The 20493-nt window shown below is 33.6% G+C and overlaps 1 protein-coding gene across 1 annotated transcript; it reads right to left on the reverse strand.

Moving 5' to 3' along the window:
• Positions 1–671: 671 nt before the first annotated feature.
• Positions 672–19758, reverse strand: LOC127721188 (cytochrome P450 10-like). The gene is made up of 10 exons (XM_052227860.1): positions 19608–19758; positions 18116–18343; positions 14603–14828; positions 13535–13713; positions 11381–11570; positions 7024–7207; positions 5445–5611; positions 4860–4941; positions 2466–2681; positions 672–1711 (listed from the first exon to the last, which is right to left on the reverse strand). Exons 2-10 carry the CDS (start codon positions 18327–18329, stop codon positions 1583–1585), a joined length of 1587 nt encoding a protein of 528 aa, XP_052083820.1. The 5' UTR covers positions 18330–18343; positions 19608–19758; the 3' UTR covers positions 672–1582.
• Positions 19759–20493: the final 735 nt, after the last annotated feature.

The raw sequence follows: 20493 nt of genomic DNA on the forward strand, positions 1-20493 counted from the left end.
TAACAGATAAGACACATAACGACAAACAATAGACCATCAACACTGAAAACTAAAAATAAATGAGAAACATGGATCCCGAAAAACTGGGGACGATGTCAGAGGGTGAACAGAACTTGCTTCTTGCAAGACACTCGCCGTGAAAACATTTTGATATGAAGACAAGCTTTTGTTTCAACTTATCATTTTTTTTTCGAAATTTTCAACATGAGGCAAGATGTATACGTAAACTGACACTAAAACCATTATTCTAAGTAGCTTGGTAAAAAGTAAAATAACAAAAATACCGAACTCCAAGGAAAATCAAAATGGAAAGTTCCTTATCAAATGGCAAAATCAAAATCTAAAACACATCAAACGAACGGAAAGCAACTGTCATATTCCTGACTTGGTACTTAGTAAAGCACTTCGATCGAAGATTAATTGGGTTAGTACGCAACATTTAAAAGATTGCATGTTTGTACACTGATGTCAAATAATTCTTGGACAACAAATTTTAAAATATTTAGGAGTATTCTGACATGCAGATGACCATTCTTATTAATTTGGTCAAATTGAATTATAGGTCTCATAGCAAACTTAAGTTATTGTGTGACATGTGAACTTGTTATGATAAATGTCTTTATAAATCATGAATAAATTTATATCTGAAGCCTTTACAAAAATATTCTAGCTACAAGTATCATATAAATTCAATATTATATAAGATCCATGTGTGGAGACAAGCCAAAGGGATATGGACACCATACAATAATTCCATGCAACAAATATACATGCAGTTGACTTATTCCTTATAATTTATGAGAAGAGAAAAATACCTAACAATGAAAACTTAATTAACTTTATTGACTAATGAACCCTGCAAATGAGGTCAAGGTTAGATAAAACCTTCAAGACAGTCATGTATACAGTTGCATGATTTCCTGATTTGAATATGTGTCATAAAATTATATAGGATAGTTGCACATTGGGGATAATTCTTCGGTTTCCTTCAGCTCTCATGCATGCAGTCATGGCGTATTACAATAAAGATTGGAAACGGGGAATGTGTAAAAGAGAACAAAAACCCGTCCAAAGATCAGAAAACAGAATAAGGTCACCAATGTGTCTTCAACACTGCGAGAACATCCCGCATCTGGAGTCGGGGCTTCCGCTGACCCCAAAATAATAATGTATACTAGTTCAGCGAAATAAACGACACACTGAACTCCAACAACACATGAACCAAAATTTAAAAAAACACACTAACAAGGGGTAGATGTACCTGACTTGAGACAGGCGTAAAATGCCGCGTAAAAGAAGTCCGAGTTCAAATGTTAGAATAATGTCCATTTCTGCCATCTTGTTTTCCGGGATGCATATATCGTGAGTACTTATATGAGCTTTAAGGAGGAACTATTAAATGAAATATCGGTTAATATGCAAAATTTGTAACTAATCAGAAATCCTCTACTTTTTATGAGTTTTGATAAATCAAGCCCAGTATACATTATTGGTCACCAATGACAACATTACATCATTATTTTACAAGAAAATCTACATAAAACATCTATGAGTATTAATGAAGAACAGTAATTATAACATTCTATACGTTCGATATATTTCTGTCCGTTAGATGTAGAACAACACTTTCTGCCGGTGTTGTAAAAGTCTTGAGCTTTGTTTTCACTCCCGTTACTCCTGGCGGTAAAGATATTTTGAAGTTCTGTATAACCTGAAAAAGATAACAAACAGTATTGGTGACCAAATCTGTAGTTTATTAAAGAACGAAAATATATTTAGCTTTGCTTAAAAAAAGTATCATCGATGAATCGAGTTTGACATGCTGTATAAGAAAACACTCGTTCATTGATGAAAACAATTTGTTTAGATATCTTTTGTCTTTTTGTTGTCTTTCGGTGCTCATATATCTCAAATCTCCCTTTTAAATTTAACTCGCATTGTATTAGTTACCTTACCTCCAATACATTTCTGGGAATAGACTGGTTAACAGCAACCGCGTGGAGACCGTGTATATTCCATATTGGGTTAGTAAACGGGGTTTATTTCAATACACGGTTGAAGTGGTGTTACGTCCCTTTATTAAAACAACACAGTGTTGGGAAAAATCTTTCAACAACTCGGTGTTTCCCTCAACACTGTGTTGTTTTTACAAATGGACGTAACACCATTACTAACCATGAATTGAAATAAACCAAGCCTACTTACCCCATATGAAATATACACGGTCTCCACGTGGTTGCTTTTAACCAATCATATTCTTAGAAATGTATATAGGAGGTAAGATAAATTTCCATACAAAATGGAGTAACTAGTTACCTCAAAGGTTACATCAGGGTTAAATATATTTTCCTTTTCACTCGCCATACTCACATTTTAATTTTAAATTTTAAATACTCTTGCATAACGGGATATTACCATGTTCCCCCCAACCTTTCATGTTTAAAATTTTTCGAATTTTAAATTACCTTTGCGACACCAATGTGCATTTCCGTTTCTGCGAATCTTTGTCCGATACACCCTCTTGGTCCAAACCCGAAAGGCATCATTCCGAATGGAAAGTCCTGACCTTTGGCAATATCGTCTTTTGTACCACGAAGCCATCGTTCAGGAATATATTCGGTAGGTCTCGGGTAAAATCTGTCATCCATTGTCATGGAATTCATATTTGGATGGACGAGTGTCTGCAAGTAAGATCAAAGGTCATCACAAAAAAAAAATAAAAAAACATATCCGGGTACAAAGACAATATATATAAAAATAAGGAGAAGTGGTATGATTGCCAATGAGACAACTGTCCATCCAAGTTCAAATAAAATGGATGTAAACAATTATAGGCAACCGTACGGCCTTCAACAATAAGAAAAATCCATACCGTATAGTCGACTATAAAAGGCCCCGGCTTGAAGATATGAAAAACATTCAATAGAGAAAACTAACGGCCTAATTTATAACAAAACAATTTACGAAAAACAAATAGCGGTATGACAGACATGAACCAACGACAAACTCTGAACTATAGAATTGGGAAAGGCACACAAGGATGTGGCGGGGTTAAACATGTTTCTGAGTGCTCAACCCTTCCCCTAACCTAGGACAATGGTGTTACAGCACAACATAAAAACAAACTACAAAAATCAGTTTGAAATGGCTTAACTCATCAGATCGATACACAACAGAACAAAAATCAAACAAAATCACAGACCGGACGGAATATGCACTGAGTTACTTTAACCAGTAACAGTATGACATGCACAACCATAAACATATTCATTAAGAATTATTAAAGGAACAAACAAAGCCTTTCAAAATAAAATTTAAACAAACGAAAACAAACAACTTCTTGGATTAAATCTTCAACGTGAGATTGCACGGATAACATACTGTCTCATTTCTATGTTCAGTAAACCGATAAATCTTGGTAAAACTCACCATAAAAACCTCTGGCAGATGGGACGTCCGTTTGGTGTGCGGGATGTAAAAGTTTAAAGCCACGTCCGGTCAGAATAGAGACATTACATTCGATGACTCGTTAAGAGATAGTGCCATGTTTTCTTCACGTTTGGAACAATTGCTCTTATAAGGGGTCCGTTTGTGGTCTGTTGCAAGGTTCAATTATATCCTTTTTCTGTGGTGATATTTCAAATTTCTCTTATTTTTCTCTCGTCCCGAACATGCATGAAATATATGCCACTGGACATTAAGCAATCAAAATCAATTAATCACAAGGCTTAATTCTGTTATATAAATGCAAAGGCAATCGAAATTTGCATGCTCTGGCTGTAACTTTGTATATTATATCTGGTTAGGCCTTCCCAATATTTTTTTTAGAACAAGCGCTATTAATGAGTCTTAAGTAGACAAAAGATCATCTGATGTGCCACAAAATGATATGATTCAATTTCAAGAATGATTATTTTCCCACTAAAACCCTATAGAAAAGAATCATGTTCAACTTTAAGTGATGTAATTGAGAACAATTTTCCAAGTCCGCGATCCAACTGATTCATTCACTCAAACGAAAATATTCTTCGGAATTAGGGAGCAACCATTAAACTTCAAGGAGGGGTATGGTTTTTTGACGGAGTCAGAACTTTTTTTTTGTCATCTGCTTGACCACAATATTTTTTTCCATTAAATTGGGGATCAGAATTTTTTATTATGATAACACCATACCCCCTTTTTTTGAAGTTAAATGTTCGTTCGGAGTCAGTTCCCTTAGTAATTCATATTTTGAGTTTACCCCGCATAATGACCAAATTCAATGAGGACCTGGATGGATGTTCGTCGTTACTGTTATTCATAAGAAAATGAAAGGATATGGAGTAAATGTACATGGGACAAAATCGCACACTATACATAGAAAACATAGAAAATAATCAATGAACAGGGATTTTATTCCTGTTCTTCATCTTGACAGTTGATGTAGGGTCTTCAACAATGAATGAATCATTCATACCATACAACAAGGTCAAGACGGCCCCTAGCGTCGACTTAATCGGTACTATTGATAAAAATAAACCACAGTTCACCTTCTTGCTCCCCACTCGCCTCGGAGTGCCAACTTGTGCGATGCTTGTGTATGACGAAAGCACCAGGGATACAAGAAAAGTGTTGTAATTTTGAAAGACATCGATCGCCGCTAAAATATGCCTTGAAGTTACACATGTCGGGAGCGGTCAATGAATTACATAATTCATAAGGTCATTTCCCTTTTCTTTAATTTGTTTCTAATTGTTCTCTATTTTTTTATTTTTTTCTCTATTATTTTGTTTCTTCTCTTTGTTTTGTCCGTTATTCGCTAATATGTAAATAAACCCCATCAAGATCCCTAATGAAACTATTGATAGCATAATATTTACGTTTTTGGGTATATGATAGCCTGCTAATACAATATCTTCTTCTAGGTATCGAATAGCACCAAGCATCAATGGAAACACTAACCTGCCAAATATCAATTCAACCAAGTCAAATTAAACTGATTATATGCGATGTTTGTTGAGAACAGTTAAGTTTAACAATAAGTGTAACGTCTATTTCAATAAAAAACTTCAGGTACTATGTATTGTATATACGGTGTAATTTACGGTTAACTAACATTAGCAATACGACGGGTGAAACATGTAGAGCAGCATCTGTTTACCCTTCCGGGGCACCATAGATCACCCCGCGATTTTGGTGGGTTAGTGTTGCATTTGCTAAGTCTTTAGTTGTCTATGTTGTGTTTTGTGTACTGTTGTTTGTCTGTTTCGTCTTTTTTTGTTTTTAGTCATGGCGTTGTCAGTTTATTTTCTACTTGTGAGTTTGAGTGTCCCTTCGGTATTTTTCGCCTCTCTTTTACAAGTGTGTGTGTCTTCAAGTAAAACTACTTCAATTTTCTTAGTTTATCTATCATGCATAATTATAAGTATTATTGTTTACAAGGATATTAATATATTTTGCCTTACCTTTGAGATTCTTTGACACAGGCTTTGAGGTAAGACATTTCTGCTAGATGTTCCTTCGTAAGAGTATTTTCATCACACATAGTTTCCTTTATTTCTTGGAACAACCTGTCTTGTTTTTCTGGATTTAATGCTAAATTGATTAATACGAAGGCGATTGTATTTGCAGTCTGAAACAAAACAAAATACGAATGTTTATATATTGAACATGCATGCATGAGGGTCTAAATGGGTGTACTTATTTATTTCTCTATTCTTTATATTTTAACACCCCATTATCATTATTGTCTATTTCTAATTTTTTATTTTGGCCTTAATTTTCTCTATTTTAACTTTTTGGGTCCATTTTTCTGTAGACTAGGCTTATTATTCTCTATGGTGTAAATACCATGTATACCCTCATGTATGCCTCTCCTAATATATAAATCATTTCGTCCTGTTGCAGGTGTCGGTTTTTGTTTTCCCTTCCATCTAAGTTTTACCGGAATGATCCTTGACCGAATCATAGGCTGTTTTGTCATGGTGCATGGAATCATTAAGCACAGGAAACGGACGATCGACGGCGATGAATATCGCGAGTGTGACCTTTCTTTGAAATCACAATTATTATTTTTCAACAACTTGCTATGAGACTTGCTACAGAACAAAATGAGAGAGAAACGAATTTTATCATACACCGTACAACCGACCCATACAATATTTCAACAACCCGACGGATCCGATCACGCACGGCTGTAAAACAGCGTTTCCGAAATATGCATTTTATTTTCTTCCTTAAATAATCTTCGATAAACCTAGCTTTGTTTTACGCCTTTGCTATAGTTAGACAGACACAGCGACTCAGTGTGATATTTTTGTTGTTGTTAATCTTTCGAAATGACAAGATCTTTTTATTAGATATTCTACGAATTTGTTTTTGATAAGTATAAGCACAAATAGTCAGAATTTCAAATCTCATGACCAAAATCGTTGTAATTCCTTGTCTGCTACCGTGTTTTCAAAATGTAAACGGAAACATAAGATACACCATGCACCGTCGTATTCTCAGGCGGTCTAGGTGTTCCCTGTAAAATGTCATTCCCCAAATATAAATGCTCTTAATGCGTTACTTTTGTCAATTTTATTGTCAAATTAAAAGATTATAGAAGATTTCAAAAATAAAAATAAAACACTGGGATCTTTTATAGCAAACAATAAGAGTTTTGCTCATTGTTGAAGTCGTACCTCGACTTTTATTTGTTTTCACCCTCGTCCTTTGGTCTCGGGTGTGTGGTTCTCTCATGATCACTCTCGTGAGCAATGACACTTCCTTATTTTTATGAGACAACTCATGGGGTGTCCAAGTAATCACATAATCACAAATTATTTGCCAATATAATCTCATAATCATTAATTATTTTTTTAAACAAGATAATCAAATAACCCAAAATTAAGTCCCAGATTATCAAATAATCCTGAAATATTTCGTCTGGTAATCAAATAATCACTATAAAAACGACCAAGTAATCACATTATCAAAAACCCCATGATGGAGGCTCTTTTATATAGAGCTAGACATATAGGATTTTTTTTAAATACATACCGAGTCAATTCCTGCTATAAACAAAGACATAATAACGCTATTGATTTTATCATCCGTCATTCTTGTGTCATTAATTAGCGAGTATATGAAGTTCGGTTCGTCCTGAAGATACTGATCGAGTTTACCTTCTCTTTGTAATTTTTCTAACATTTTTCTTTGGTCTGATATCTCTTGCCTACCTATCCTAAAATATAAGATGAATGTTAATAGTCTTTTGTTAAATTATATTTTATTCAATGCTAGACTTGGAAGATCTTTAAAAACAATGATTTACACTCTCATCATAATTTATATTCGATATCAAAAGGTATTATTTTCAATTTTTTGCGCATGCGCAAATGCGTATCTGTACTAAATACCGATCACTTGTAATAGAACCACCTCCCTCTTTCACAACATGCACAAACCGGCAAAATAGTAAGAATATCACAAGGTGGCATGGGGAGGACCATTTGATTTTCGAGATGGGGGTGTGGGGAGAAGAATTTTGAAAATGAATCTCCTGGCCTGGTTAAAATTGAGAAGTAATGTTGTCCAAGACTTGGTTAAAAGGAATATTCTGCAAAACAAAATACAGCATTTAATTGTGTATAACAGCGTCAGAACCACAAAAAATAACATGCACAGGTAGAATATTACATCCGGAAAAATCCTCCTGGTCCCTCCAGATTTTTAAATGGTCGTCCACCAATAAAATTATAGCATAGTCGAAGAAAAAATAATACTTTGTCAAAAAGAAGAGATAAAATGATGCATGTAATAAACAGTCCACAAACAAACTACACAAACCGGAAACAGAAAATCGAAGAAAGAATTAATACTTTAACAAAAAGAAAACCGATAAAAAGATAAACAACAGTCCGCATATACACTGTCCATTAACCCAAGATTGAGTAACACCAAACACACCTAAAACAGTGAGTGAATTCAGTGGATTCTAAAGGTTATCCCTTAGTTCAACACTTTTTGAACATTTTTGTTTATTGTAATTCATTTTGAATAATAATTTATTCATGAATACAATTGGTTGGGCATCAAACAGGTTAAGCCTATTAAGGTCTTTCTACGAGGCCAAAATACGTTCGAATGATAATGTATTTAAAACTAGATATGTACACGAATGGCCCCGCTCGCAAAGAGAGAAGAACGAATATAACTAATATTTGATATTCTGGGGAGGGGGTAGGGGACAGGAGGATTTTTTGTGGATTTATTATTCATCTTATTCTATTATTTCAGCTCTCACCAGGCCATCATATTCATATTCAAAATCCTCATGTCCCCCACCCCCACCCCAAACAAAAATATCAAGGGGTCTTCCCTTTATTAAACACAGGTTTAAATTGATTGGTTGTTGGTTGCTTATTTTTAACATCCAGTGACAAATATTTCATGCATGTTCATGAAAATTCGAGTTTAAAATATTCATATTCCTTACTTGGTACAGGCATTTCCTTATGTAGAAAATGGTGGGTTAAACCCGACAACAGACACAAAGCACAGAAATAAGTGTAATTGCAGTTACTGCAAGTTTGTTCAAAACTAATTGCAACTAACACTGAAATAAATCTAATTCTCCCAGACTAAAATATAAATCAGTACACAACTTGGCCAACGGGTTTAGTCTTAAACAGTCTGAGAAACGACATAATCATGTTTACCTTAGCTCCTATACATGCAAATACATTTTTTTTTAATTATACATGCATATACAATTAAGGTTTTCGAAAAGTGGTGGTTCGAAGGTATTGACCATCGAAATTTTGCAATAGAAATAATAGTTAGGACCAACAGATTTTCTTCACGGAACACCAGGGAAAAAAGATTTTGAAAACTCACGAGCACAGCGATTGCGTCCAACCAATATTCTTTGCTTTTACACTTATTGTATTATTAGATCAATGCCAAAACTAGTACACTATAAGTCATGCCTACCAAATGAACTGACGTATCATATTTTTTTTAGTAAATTATTGTAAACTTCATTTATTTCATCCAAAATAAAGAAAAAATCTGCTATGTTCGACGGCAAATTGAATTTTTGTTTCATTGCTTCTTCTACAGAACATCTCCAGAAGAGGTCCTGATTCATTTTTTTGAACTCTTCACCATTTAATTTCAATATTTCTCAAACGATCACAATTTGCAGTTCGCTTGTCGTAGTTTCGTCAAATGAACGTATTTTCGTCATATTTGATATAACTTTTAATCAAAAACTTTCGACAATTTCGATTAAAATGATAGAACTTTATTCATAACATTCAGAAATGTTTTCACGAGTCAAACAGGTGCTTCCTTTACGATGAACTGCGCATGCGTGAAAGTATTCTTATGAATTTAAAGACACTAAAACGTAAAAAACGAAATAATTAAGTATCAAACTAAACGAGAGAGGCAAGTATAGTTCTTATTTAGCAAATTTAATTTAAAAAAGTGATAATTTCCTGCATTTTTTAAACACGAACCAATCCGTAGATGAATCCGGATTCATTCTAAATTTATTATCCACTTGTCACTTCCCGTTTTCATTTCATTTGGAAATCGAAAGTATATGTGATCTATTCATGACAAATTTACAATTTATAGTCATTAGAATTGTTCCAATAAGGATTTGTACAAATCCTTGGTTCCAACTTTAAGTTAATATTAGTTGTTTTTTTTTTCTTTTTCTTGTAACGATCTTTTGAGTTAATCCAATTACGACTGATTTTTACAGTTTGTTCTTATGTTGTACTGTTACATCACTGTTCCAGTTTAGGGAAGGGTTGAGCGCTCACAAACATATTTAACTTGTCACATTCTTTATGTGCGACAGTCTGTCCCAAGTCAGGAACCTGTAATTCAGTGGTTGTTGTTCATGTTGTTGGTTCACGTCTGTCGACTCATGTTTGATTTTTTTGTAAATTGTTTTGTTATATATAATTAGGACTTAGTTTTTCGTTTGAATTGTTTCAAATTTTTCATGTCGGGGCCTTTGATAGCCGACTATACGGTATGGGTATTTTTCACTGTTGAAGGCCGAACGGTCGCCTATAATTGCTGACACCCACTTCATTTGAACTCTGGTTGAATCATACCACATCTCTAAACTCGTGTTTCCCTAGCGGGGGGATTTTGAATGTGAATACGGTGGCCTGGTAAGAGCTGAAAAATAGGCATGCTTAGCGACAGATTAAAATGAATAAAAAATCCTCCTGCCCCTCCCCTCCACAGAATATCAAATAGTCGTCCCCTTACTGTTATATTTTCCGTGTAGTTCTTATATTTATCCAGCTTATAGTCCCAACAGGGATATCCTACTTAGACTGCCATACCATAAAATCGATTATCATACAGCTCCCATTCAATTATAACAGAAACTGACATTTTCTGGCTCACTACCGAAGAACAAAAAACACGCCCTTGGTTCGTTAACAACCAGCAGAGCGGAACGAAACGTAAACTCGATCTGCAACTCGTCACAGTAGACTGGCATACTAATAATCAGCTCAATATGTGAAGGCGTTGAGAAAAAAAAGTCCGTATAAATGTTCTTTGCGGAATAACAGAATGACGGACAAGTGCAAAACTATATGGCCCCGACCACTAAGATGCGGGGCCATAAAAACTTATACCACCGTCGTTACTGAACGCTACGTTAATCTAAATTTTACTTCCCACGAGAAAAACGACGGGTGCCAATTTTGAACAAAAACTACTTACATTTTCCGGAGCACTTGAGTTTACACGCGTTTTTTTTTTGTAAGATTCGTGTTGCTCATGCAGTATTTAATATTCTGTGTAACGGTATGTACTTGTTGTTTGTCTTTACGTCGTTTGTTTCTTGCCATGGTGTTGTCACCTGTTTTTCTCTTGTTTAGAATTATTTTTGTTTATCAATATATCATAAAAAGGATAGAAGGAATAATCTAACATTTTGTACAGCACAGACGACCGGAGCATCTTAACCATTAACACCTGACTTTTCTGAAAAATAGACGTTTAAACATAGGCGAACAACAACCAACAACACGTGTTCCATATCGCCCGTATAGGTCAAGGCGCAAATTGTGGTTCCTATCATCCATTTTTTGCATGTTTATAATTCCACCTTAGCCAAAGATCATATGTCGTAAAAGAAAAAAAATCTAAACGTTTTAGGTCCGTCTTCAACCTGACCTGTCTTTGCTTTTGCTTTTGCTCCGGAAGTCACTTTCGCAACAAATAGATTTATTTTGATCCCACCTTTACATCCTTGTTAACCTCATACAAACGTGATATAAGAATGTTAACACAATACACAATCAGGGCATTGTTTATAAATTGGTGATGCATGCATATATTTCAAAATTACCCAAAATATACATAAAATATTTACCTATGAATATCCAAATATGTCTTTTCGAATCTTTTATAAAGTTTGGTTCTGAATAGTTTGTATGTCTTGAAAGGCATGGTAAACGATGTCTGGAAATCAATGAAGAATTTTGTGATAAGAATTACAATTTCTGTATCTGAATTACTTTCCAAATACCCAAGTCTTCTGTTAAAACAAAGCATCGCCACACCTGCAAAAAATAAAACAAGGGTATACTACTCATATATCGGTATTGTAACCGTAAGGATGTTCGCTACTCTGATTCAAAATAACAAACTTTTTAAAAAGACTTTTATAAAATGAGAGAACTTATAGAACGGAACTAAAGAGGCAGAAAAATGCAAGGACCGTGTGCTTGTTTTTGAGATAAAAGCCATTGAAAATTTGGCGGGAAATGCATCTCTTTAGATTTTTCTTACATCTAACATTGACACCTTTTTTATGTCAAAAACTATGAAAAAATATCAAGGATTTTATCAGATTTTCAAAAAATGGCTTTTAAAACTACATGTTATAAAGTGATGAAAAAAAAGTAGACGTTAGCGGCCAAAATTTTGAATGGCATCATATGGATTAAACCAGAGGACTCCGAATATCTGAAAAAAGTCAAAAACAAGAGAAGCGAACATCCTTAATATGAATACGTAACTTTGATAAAAAGAAATTAACTCTTCGTCCGCTACTCTATTGTCAAGGTTACGATTTAGAAACATTTCCAACGAAAAATCTTACGAGAATTTTAAATGTTTTTAAATATATGTAACATAAAAAAGAAGATAGTTGTTTAAATTAAAAGATAGACGAAAGGTTGGGTGGATTGGGGTATATATATATATATATATATATATATATATATTGACAAATATTACAAACATAAATTAAAGCACATGTTAATACGAGAATAATATTAAATATGCTTTGTTACACCACTGTCCCAGGTTATGGGAGGGTTGAGCGCTCACAAACATGTTTAACTCCGTTACATTCTTTATGTGCCTGTCTCAAGTCAGTAGCTTAAAATTCAGTGGTTGTCGTTGGTTCATGTCTGTCATATTTATTTTTCGTCAATTATTTTGTAATAAACTAGGCTGTTAGTTTTTTTAAATTGAAATGTTTCATATTTTTCATGTCGGGGCCTTTTATTGCCGACTATACGGTATGCTTTTTTCTCATTGTCGAAGGCCGTACAGTTGTTTATAATTGCTTACACCCACTTCATATGAACTTTGTTGGATGGATGTCTCATTGGCAATCATACCACATCTCCTTAGTTTTATTTTGTACTAGATCTATACGCTGCGACGAATTTTTAGTTTCTAGTTCAAAAGGTAACAATACTCAGGGAGACGGATCGCTCAAACCGAACACATTAATGAGAATCGGAGATTGCCAGTCTCTGCTCTTGCTCCAAATATCCGCATGCTTAGCGATAAGCAGCAAATACTCATTCTCAAGTCATTAGTTGGTCCCGGATGGGGATTGAATCAACTTCCACTTGACAAATATTCTGCAATTAGTACATTTCGAAAGCATCGCGTTTGAAAATTAACACATATCAGAATAACGTGCGTGATCGCTTTATGGGAAATCCTTCCACAATACGCAGTGTTGAAATTTGAATTTCAGCAAATAACCTATGATAAATTTAAAAACTATTTAGATATTAATAATTCTTAAAGAGGCAAAATCTTAGATAGTCTATGCTCCTTTTGTTGATATCATTCTGAGATCGAGCAAAAAGTATAATCTTGAGATGTTGCCCTTTACAGAAATAAAATAATTTTTACTGTATTTTCAAACACAGTTTCTTGTCCATGAAGGATCGAAGGAACTAAGTCCGATGATTATAGGGGGTATGTATGGGATTTACAGAATAGAGAATAATCATAGGACAATACTACCAAAACATGGGTTAGAACAATAAAGAATCGAGAAAAATAGGCATGAAAATAAAGAAGAGACAAATTGGGTATTAAAATATAAAGAACAAAGAATAATTGGCAAGAATTATCAAGAAAATTAACCTTAAATTCAAAGAACACACCAAATGCAGACCCTTTTTATACATAAGAGATTTTTGTTTAGACTGTTTATGGAGTTTTAGAATCAGAAAACAAATGTCACTTATAAATGAAGATATGCATGCATACTAACTTTCAGTTGTATAATTCAGCAGTTCTTTAAGCAGATCGTCTACACTTCCTTTCTTTCGCAACTTCTCAACAAAGTCATTCGTAACTTTTTCGATCAACGGCACATAATTAGCAACAACTGCTGGTCGAAGCATCTTTTCTTGTGATGGTTTTCTGAGAGCAGCCCATTCATCGCCTTGTCTGAATTAAAATGAGCACATTTATGAGAGTATGGATAGGGGTCCTTCATTTATGTATTCTTTGATAGTTTAGATCTTTTTTCTCAATTCTTTTTTTTTTACTCTTATTATATTCTATTCTTTATTTCTTACCTATTTTTTCTCTATTCCTTATAGTTTTGCCCTTTATTCTTCACTGTGTACCCTGTAAACCCCACTGGCCCCATCCAGACTCTATTTTATATATATGTCGCATTATAGCTGAATGTGAAATTGGAGTGCGTCTAATTATTTTGCCATAAAATGTTCAAATTATTTGGACAGATAATTGTCCTTATTTTATGTTTTCAACAATATATCTATTTAAAAATATTCATTTACGGATACAATCCTCCCCCAACATTGTTTGCGAGGGTATAAAAAGAAAATGTTGGAAATTCTTGATTCAAATGTAGTTTTTGTGGACGCATGCACATTGACTGCGTAAAGTTATTCCAGCAGACGATAATAATTTCGAAACTGCGTTTTCAACACTAATGCGCATCTATGAAACAAAAAGAGCGTAATATTATTTTGCATGTTATGCTTTTTTGTCGAATACTAAAAGAAATCTACGAGCTAGCATGATAAAAAATCATACATTATCGAGTAAAAATATTGATTTTAACAGAAGGTTCTCCTTTTGTTTTATTTAAGCATTTTTGGTTTTTGTATTTCATTTGACCTTCTAACTTGTTTGATTCGAGCGTCACCGATGAGTCTTTTGTAGACGAATCGCGCGTCTGACGGCCGTACAAAATTATAAGCCTGGTATCGTTGATTCAGTGGTAGCCGACCGTGCGAGGGCTTTACAGCCAGTCAAGGTCGTTAAAAACCCCAATAAGTTGATTGGTGTTTTTTTTTCTACTTACAGTGTTCCAAGATCTCTCGGTACACCACTTCTGTCATGGAAAGTCTCACTAAGGTCTAACCCAACCCGAAGGTGTTCCTTGAAAGGAAACTGGAAAACTGTTTTGGCATAATCCGGATGGTATACATAAACTATGTAATCTTTCCCCATCCGTATTTTAACAATGTCGCCATACTTGTCACGTGCGTTGCTTAAGACATCAAGTAAATCATCAGGAACGTATTTTGCTACAAAACAAACATTAAAAAGATACATGTGGTTACATTTCAACGTACTATAACAGAAAAATGTGCATTCATATTTTTAGTCCTCGGTGGCCGATTGATTGACAGGGGTTGTTTGATTTATGTCCAGTGGCAAATATATCATGCATGTTCGGGACGTGAACCAATTAATAATACTACAATAGATAGGTCCTGTAATAGGCATCGACCGTGATGACAGGCGGGAAATTTGAACCGACTCTAGAATATTTGGGCATATTGGATATGAACAGAAATTTAGCCTTGCAACAGACCCACTTTGACGATGATTTACTGTCGGTCGGACTGAAAAGGCCAGGGGTCGACCACATTTCTTTATCTCAACAGCCCTTGAGGTGACCAGAAAAATATATTGTGCTGCAACGTTTGTTTTACGAAAATGTTAATGTGTTTAGTTTAATTAGTTTAAACATATTTTGTTGTACAAAACAAATGGATTAGACACAAGTTTTTCAACTTAGTTCTGTCTTCTCCATAATATACATGAGTATACATTATATTTATATTGCACATTACATAAATTTGTAATTTTCTAATAAGCATGAAGGCATGAAAAATAATTAAATAAATAACATTAATTGTTATTACAATATTTATAAACAAGAAAATAATAGAAACGGCTCAATGGATATCAAACGTTTTAATTTTGAATAATCAAACACACCCAAGGTGTATACCAAACGATCGGTCGAAAGGGAAAACACCTACTGATATGCGTGTGTTTTCAATGACATTCTATTTACATGTATAATTTGTAAATATTAACGTGCAATATATATTATTGTGATACGGATATTAAATTCTGACGTTAAAAATACAGATAAAGAGTTGACAAGAACATAGATTTAATGTAAGTATCCTTTTTGTATTAACTTAATAATTGAAATCCATTGAGACGTAACACTATGTTAACCGTTTATGAACAGCAAATCGATCATTCGAACAATGCAACGTCTGTACTGTAGTAAATAAAACAATAACAAGCAAGGTTGTTATCAAAGTGAGAAACGTTGTGTTTCTTTTATATATTTATGTACTGAAGAAAATATTACAAAATTGTGATTTGTATCCAAGTTATCATTACCAAACAATAACAAATCAATTGTAACAGGAATGTCTAAGTGGGTCAGTTCAATAAGCATAACATTCCCTTGCGATGCAAAGTTATTGCAATATAATAAATAGTGTTCAACACTTTCACTAATGTAACCACATGCACAATATGAATCCTGTACTAAATTGGCCTTGTATAAATCCGCACTAAGTGCACTGCACTTATTGCGAAGCCTTACATGTAATATAGATAATAATTTATCTCCATAAAAATAGTACCTAGGAGGTTTTACATTATGAAAATACAATTGTTGCAACTGTAACTTGAAAGGAGAGAAAGTAGGAATTTGACGAATATGCAAATCTAATTTATTCCACAATGTAATAGAAGATGGAAAATAAGACTGTTGATAAACTGATAGACGGTTCGATGGTATATTTATGTTATGTCTTTTTCGCAGGTTATAATTAGTAGTATCTGATACATACGGAGGAACCAATGCTTGTAAATAATCCGGTGTTTGGTTATTTACAATTTTATAAAACATGGTCAATTTTTTAACTTCCCTTCCTACACTTAATTTCTCCCATCCCGTCTCTATATAAATAGAGTTAATACTAGCATAACATGGTAAACCGGTAACTATACGTGCCGCTTCAATCTGAATCTTTTTTAACCGTTCGGAATTAATTTGCCCACAGTTGTCCCAAACTTCAGATGAATATTCCAAAATGAGACGAATAAAAATCATATAAATCTTTTCAAGATATTCCCTTTTTAGTTTAAATTTTTGTTTCCTCAGTACGTTTACTTGTTTTGACATCTTCTCTATCAGTTTATCAACATGTTTATTCCATTTACAGTCACCACTAAAAATAATACCTAAATGCTTATGTGTATCTACAGGAGCTATTGAGACTCCACCAAAATCAAAAGTATGGACGTTCTGCATATTCCTAGTATTAAAAATCATGATATCTGTTTTATTAGGATTAAATTTTAAATAAGCCTCCACTTTTCAGACCAATTTTGCAAATTATCTAGATCAATATTTATTAAAGTGTTTAGACGTGTAACATCAAGTGCAGTATGGCCAATAGATGTGTCATCAGCAAAAAGTCTACTGAACCCACTTAGATCATCTGCAATGTCATTTATATAAACCAAGAATAATAATGGACCAAGTACCGACCACTGGGGCACACCAGCTCTTAAGCAGCCCATTGTGGACAGTAAATCTTTCATAACCACTCTTTGTGACCGTCCCGATAAGTAACTTTTCAACCAACATAATAAATCCCCATTAATGCCCTATTTTTCGAGTTTATATAAAAGACCTTTGATCCAAACTGTATCAAAAGCTTTACTTATATCCACAAATGTTATACTAGTAATTTGCTTGTCGTTTAATGCCTTTACAATATTATTAGACAACTCGATCAACTGGTGGGTAGTAGAATATCCGGGAGTGAATCCCGATTGAAACTTGTATAATAGGTTATGTGAATGCAAATGATTAAAAATATTTTTGAAAACTATTTTTTCAAGAAGTTTGCTAACACAAGATAATAAAGAGACAGGTCTATAATTTGAGGGCAAAGATTTATCACCACTTTTAAATAATGAAATAACATGTGCAATTTTCCACTGGTTTGGGAATATTTTATCCCGTAATGACCTATTGAATAATAAACATAATGGTTTTGAAATTTGATTTCTGACAGCAAGTTACATTCTGTTGCTTATAATATGTTAATGTGTGTAAAATATCTTTTCATATTAGGTTTTGGTTCGTATCAATTTTGCCCAAAAAATGTCCTTAACATTTACATTTAGCCCTTCTACGGTGGTGGTCAATGACCACCCACGAGGGCATATTAGGTGAAAATATATGTGTTGTAACATAAGCCAGATTTGCTGCAACAAATAATCAAGATTATTTTAAACTAATCATATATCAATAAAATTAACATGATTTGACCTGTAATGGTTTACTTTTATAAATTTTGACTTGGATGGAGAGTTGTCTCATTGGCACTCATACCACATCTTCTTATATCTATTTATGAAATTAAAATTTACGAATGACATTTTTTTAAGTCACAGGAGCTATCAAATGACGCACTCTTGTTCTTTTTGCACATTTATATAACTTCAAAACAACAATTAGTTCCTTAAGAAGGTTAACATAACTTACTAAAAGGTTTAAAATGGAATGCTGTTCCTAAAAAAGGAATATTGTATAATCCTTTTGGTCCAGGAATTTGACTAAAAGGTTTTACTTCAGTTGAACCTGGATCAGAAACTTCACCTACTTCGGCAGCTGATGTTGTCGATGCTCGATGTGACACTGTAGTTATACGCAAACGTAGGTCCCGGATCCCTCGGCTACATAATCTCAATGACCACATCTTAATGTCTTAATCTGAAAACGGTAGGGCTATTCAATATAAATAATCTTTATTGCAAAATTACACCCATATGGGTCAAGCAATACAAACAAACAATGGAACAATTGAATACAATTCAATGCAATACAGCATAATAGAACATACTTTAAGAAAGAGGTCAATTTACAAATTTATGTCAAAAACACAATCATAAACTTGTCTGACTTGGGTCTGACCCCCTCAGCTTTAAAAACGGCTTAATAAAGACTCCAATATGACAAACATATTCAGGGGTGAGGTTAGGAATGTAGTAATTAATGATCGCGATTGGGTCAGCTGTTTCTGTTTTACCCATGAGATCATACCAAGTCTGTAATGGGTTCTTCTTACAGACTCCAATCTTATTTTACCAGGATTCAGTGTAACTTTTCAGCCGAAGTTGGTTCTCCCTGGCTTTCACCACAAATTGAAAATGAAGAAGAATATAGTAAATAGCGGAAAGTGGCGTTAAACACTAATAGGCAATCAATCTTACTATTAAGTCTTCTCGCCATATTTAGTTTTTTCTAAAAAAAATATTCTGATTCACAATTCGAAAGAAAAAAAATATTCTGGTCAAGCAGATGACAAAAAAAAATATTTCCTGAATCCAGATTTTCCCCATATCTTATATATATATATAGTGTTAAATTTTTGAAAGAAATAATTTGGTTGATAGCGTCGAAAAACTAAATAAAAATTCTGACTCAGAAAAAAAACCATAACACCCCCCTGAAGTTAAATGGTTGTTCCCTTAAGACAGTTAATTTTCTTGTCACAATATTTTGGAATTTTTAATTAACTATATAAAACAAAAATATAGATTCTATATAAATGTATTTCACAATTAAACTGGTATGAAGTATTATAACACCTATAAAAAGTGTACATAACATGTTTGGTGTTTATTCAATACAAATATAAACAATGTTTTATTGTACATGTTGTAATTTATGTATATTTATATCGTATACACACAACTGCTGACGTCATATTTTGCTATTTCTACACGTTTATATAATATAGATAACTAGGTCGTACAATTTGTATATAATTAACCTGAATTTTACAGATAAGTGAATGGAATGGTAAAGTTTACAGTGAATGAAACATTTGAGTTTAAAATATTATAAAAATTCTTTATCGGTTTAGTTTCATCCAATGAAAATCATTATCATTAATTTGCATAAATATTGATTAACTGACAGATAAAAGTTAGATTGTTAGTAAAACTTACCTGGATGTTATGAATGTACTGACCTTAGCATGTTCCATATGTTGACCTGACTGATCGCCGGTAATTGACCGTTATGGTGTAGTTTATAAAATAGTAGCTTTTTTAAAAAACTTGCCGTCTAATAGCTGATTATATTGAAAATTGTTTTTACCATTGTAGTTTCATCCATTTAGAATGGTCCTTTTCACAAATTACGTAGTGTTGAATTTTATAAGTGTGAAACGAAATAAAACCAAATGAAACATAATGGACAGAAGGGAAAGAAATGGAGCAATCAAAGATAATAATAAAAAAAAAAAACAACAATGCCACGGAATTGTTTAGTGGTGACCTTTAAAGGCAAATAAAAAATGAATGAAAGATATCGAAAAATATATTCGCTCCATAAATAAATTGTTGTGTATACCAACCCATAAGCATACCACGTCAACATCAATAAACAAAGTTTGCTTCATATATATGTGAAAGTTTAACGGTCTGGGCTATTATGCATACAACCACTTTAATTATATCCCACGCAACGAGTTGCGGAGGGTATAATGTTTTTGACCCGTCCGTCCGTCAGTCCGTCATTCCGTCAGTCCGTCAGTCCTGTTTCTTGTCATCGCAACTCCTCTCAGACCACACAACAGAATTTCACGAAACCTTTTTTAATAATAAGGACATACTATGTAGTTGTGCATATCGACAGGAAATTACGATTCAATTCTTTTTCTAGGAGTTACGCCCCTTTGAATTTATTTACTTTAATGTACTACTGCAACAGTTTGTCATCGCAACTCCTCTCAAACCACACAACAGAATTTCATGAAACTTTTTCAGATATATAATAAGGACATACTACGTAGATGTGCATATCGACAGGAAATTACGATTCAATTTTTTTTCCAGGAGTTACGCCCCTTTGAA

Source organism: Mytilus californianus, unplaced genomic scaffold (genome assembly GCF_021869535.1).
Source record: "Mytilus californianus isolate M0D057914Y unplaced genomic scaffold, xbMytCali1.0.p SCAF_12, whole genome shotgun sequence".
NCBI classification, from domain to species: Eukaryota; Metazoa; Mollusca; class Bivalvia; order Mytilida; family Mytilidae; genus Mytilus; species Mytilus californianus.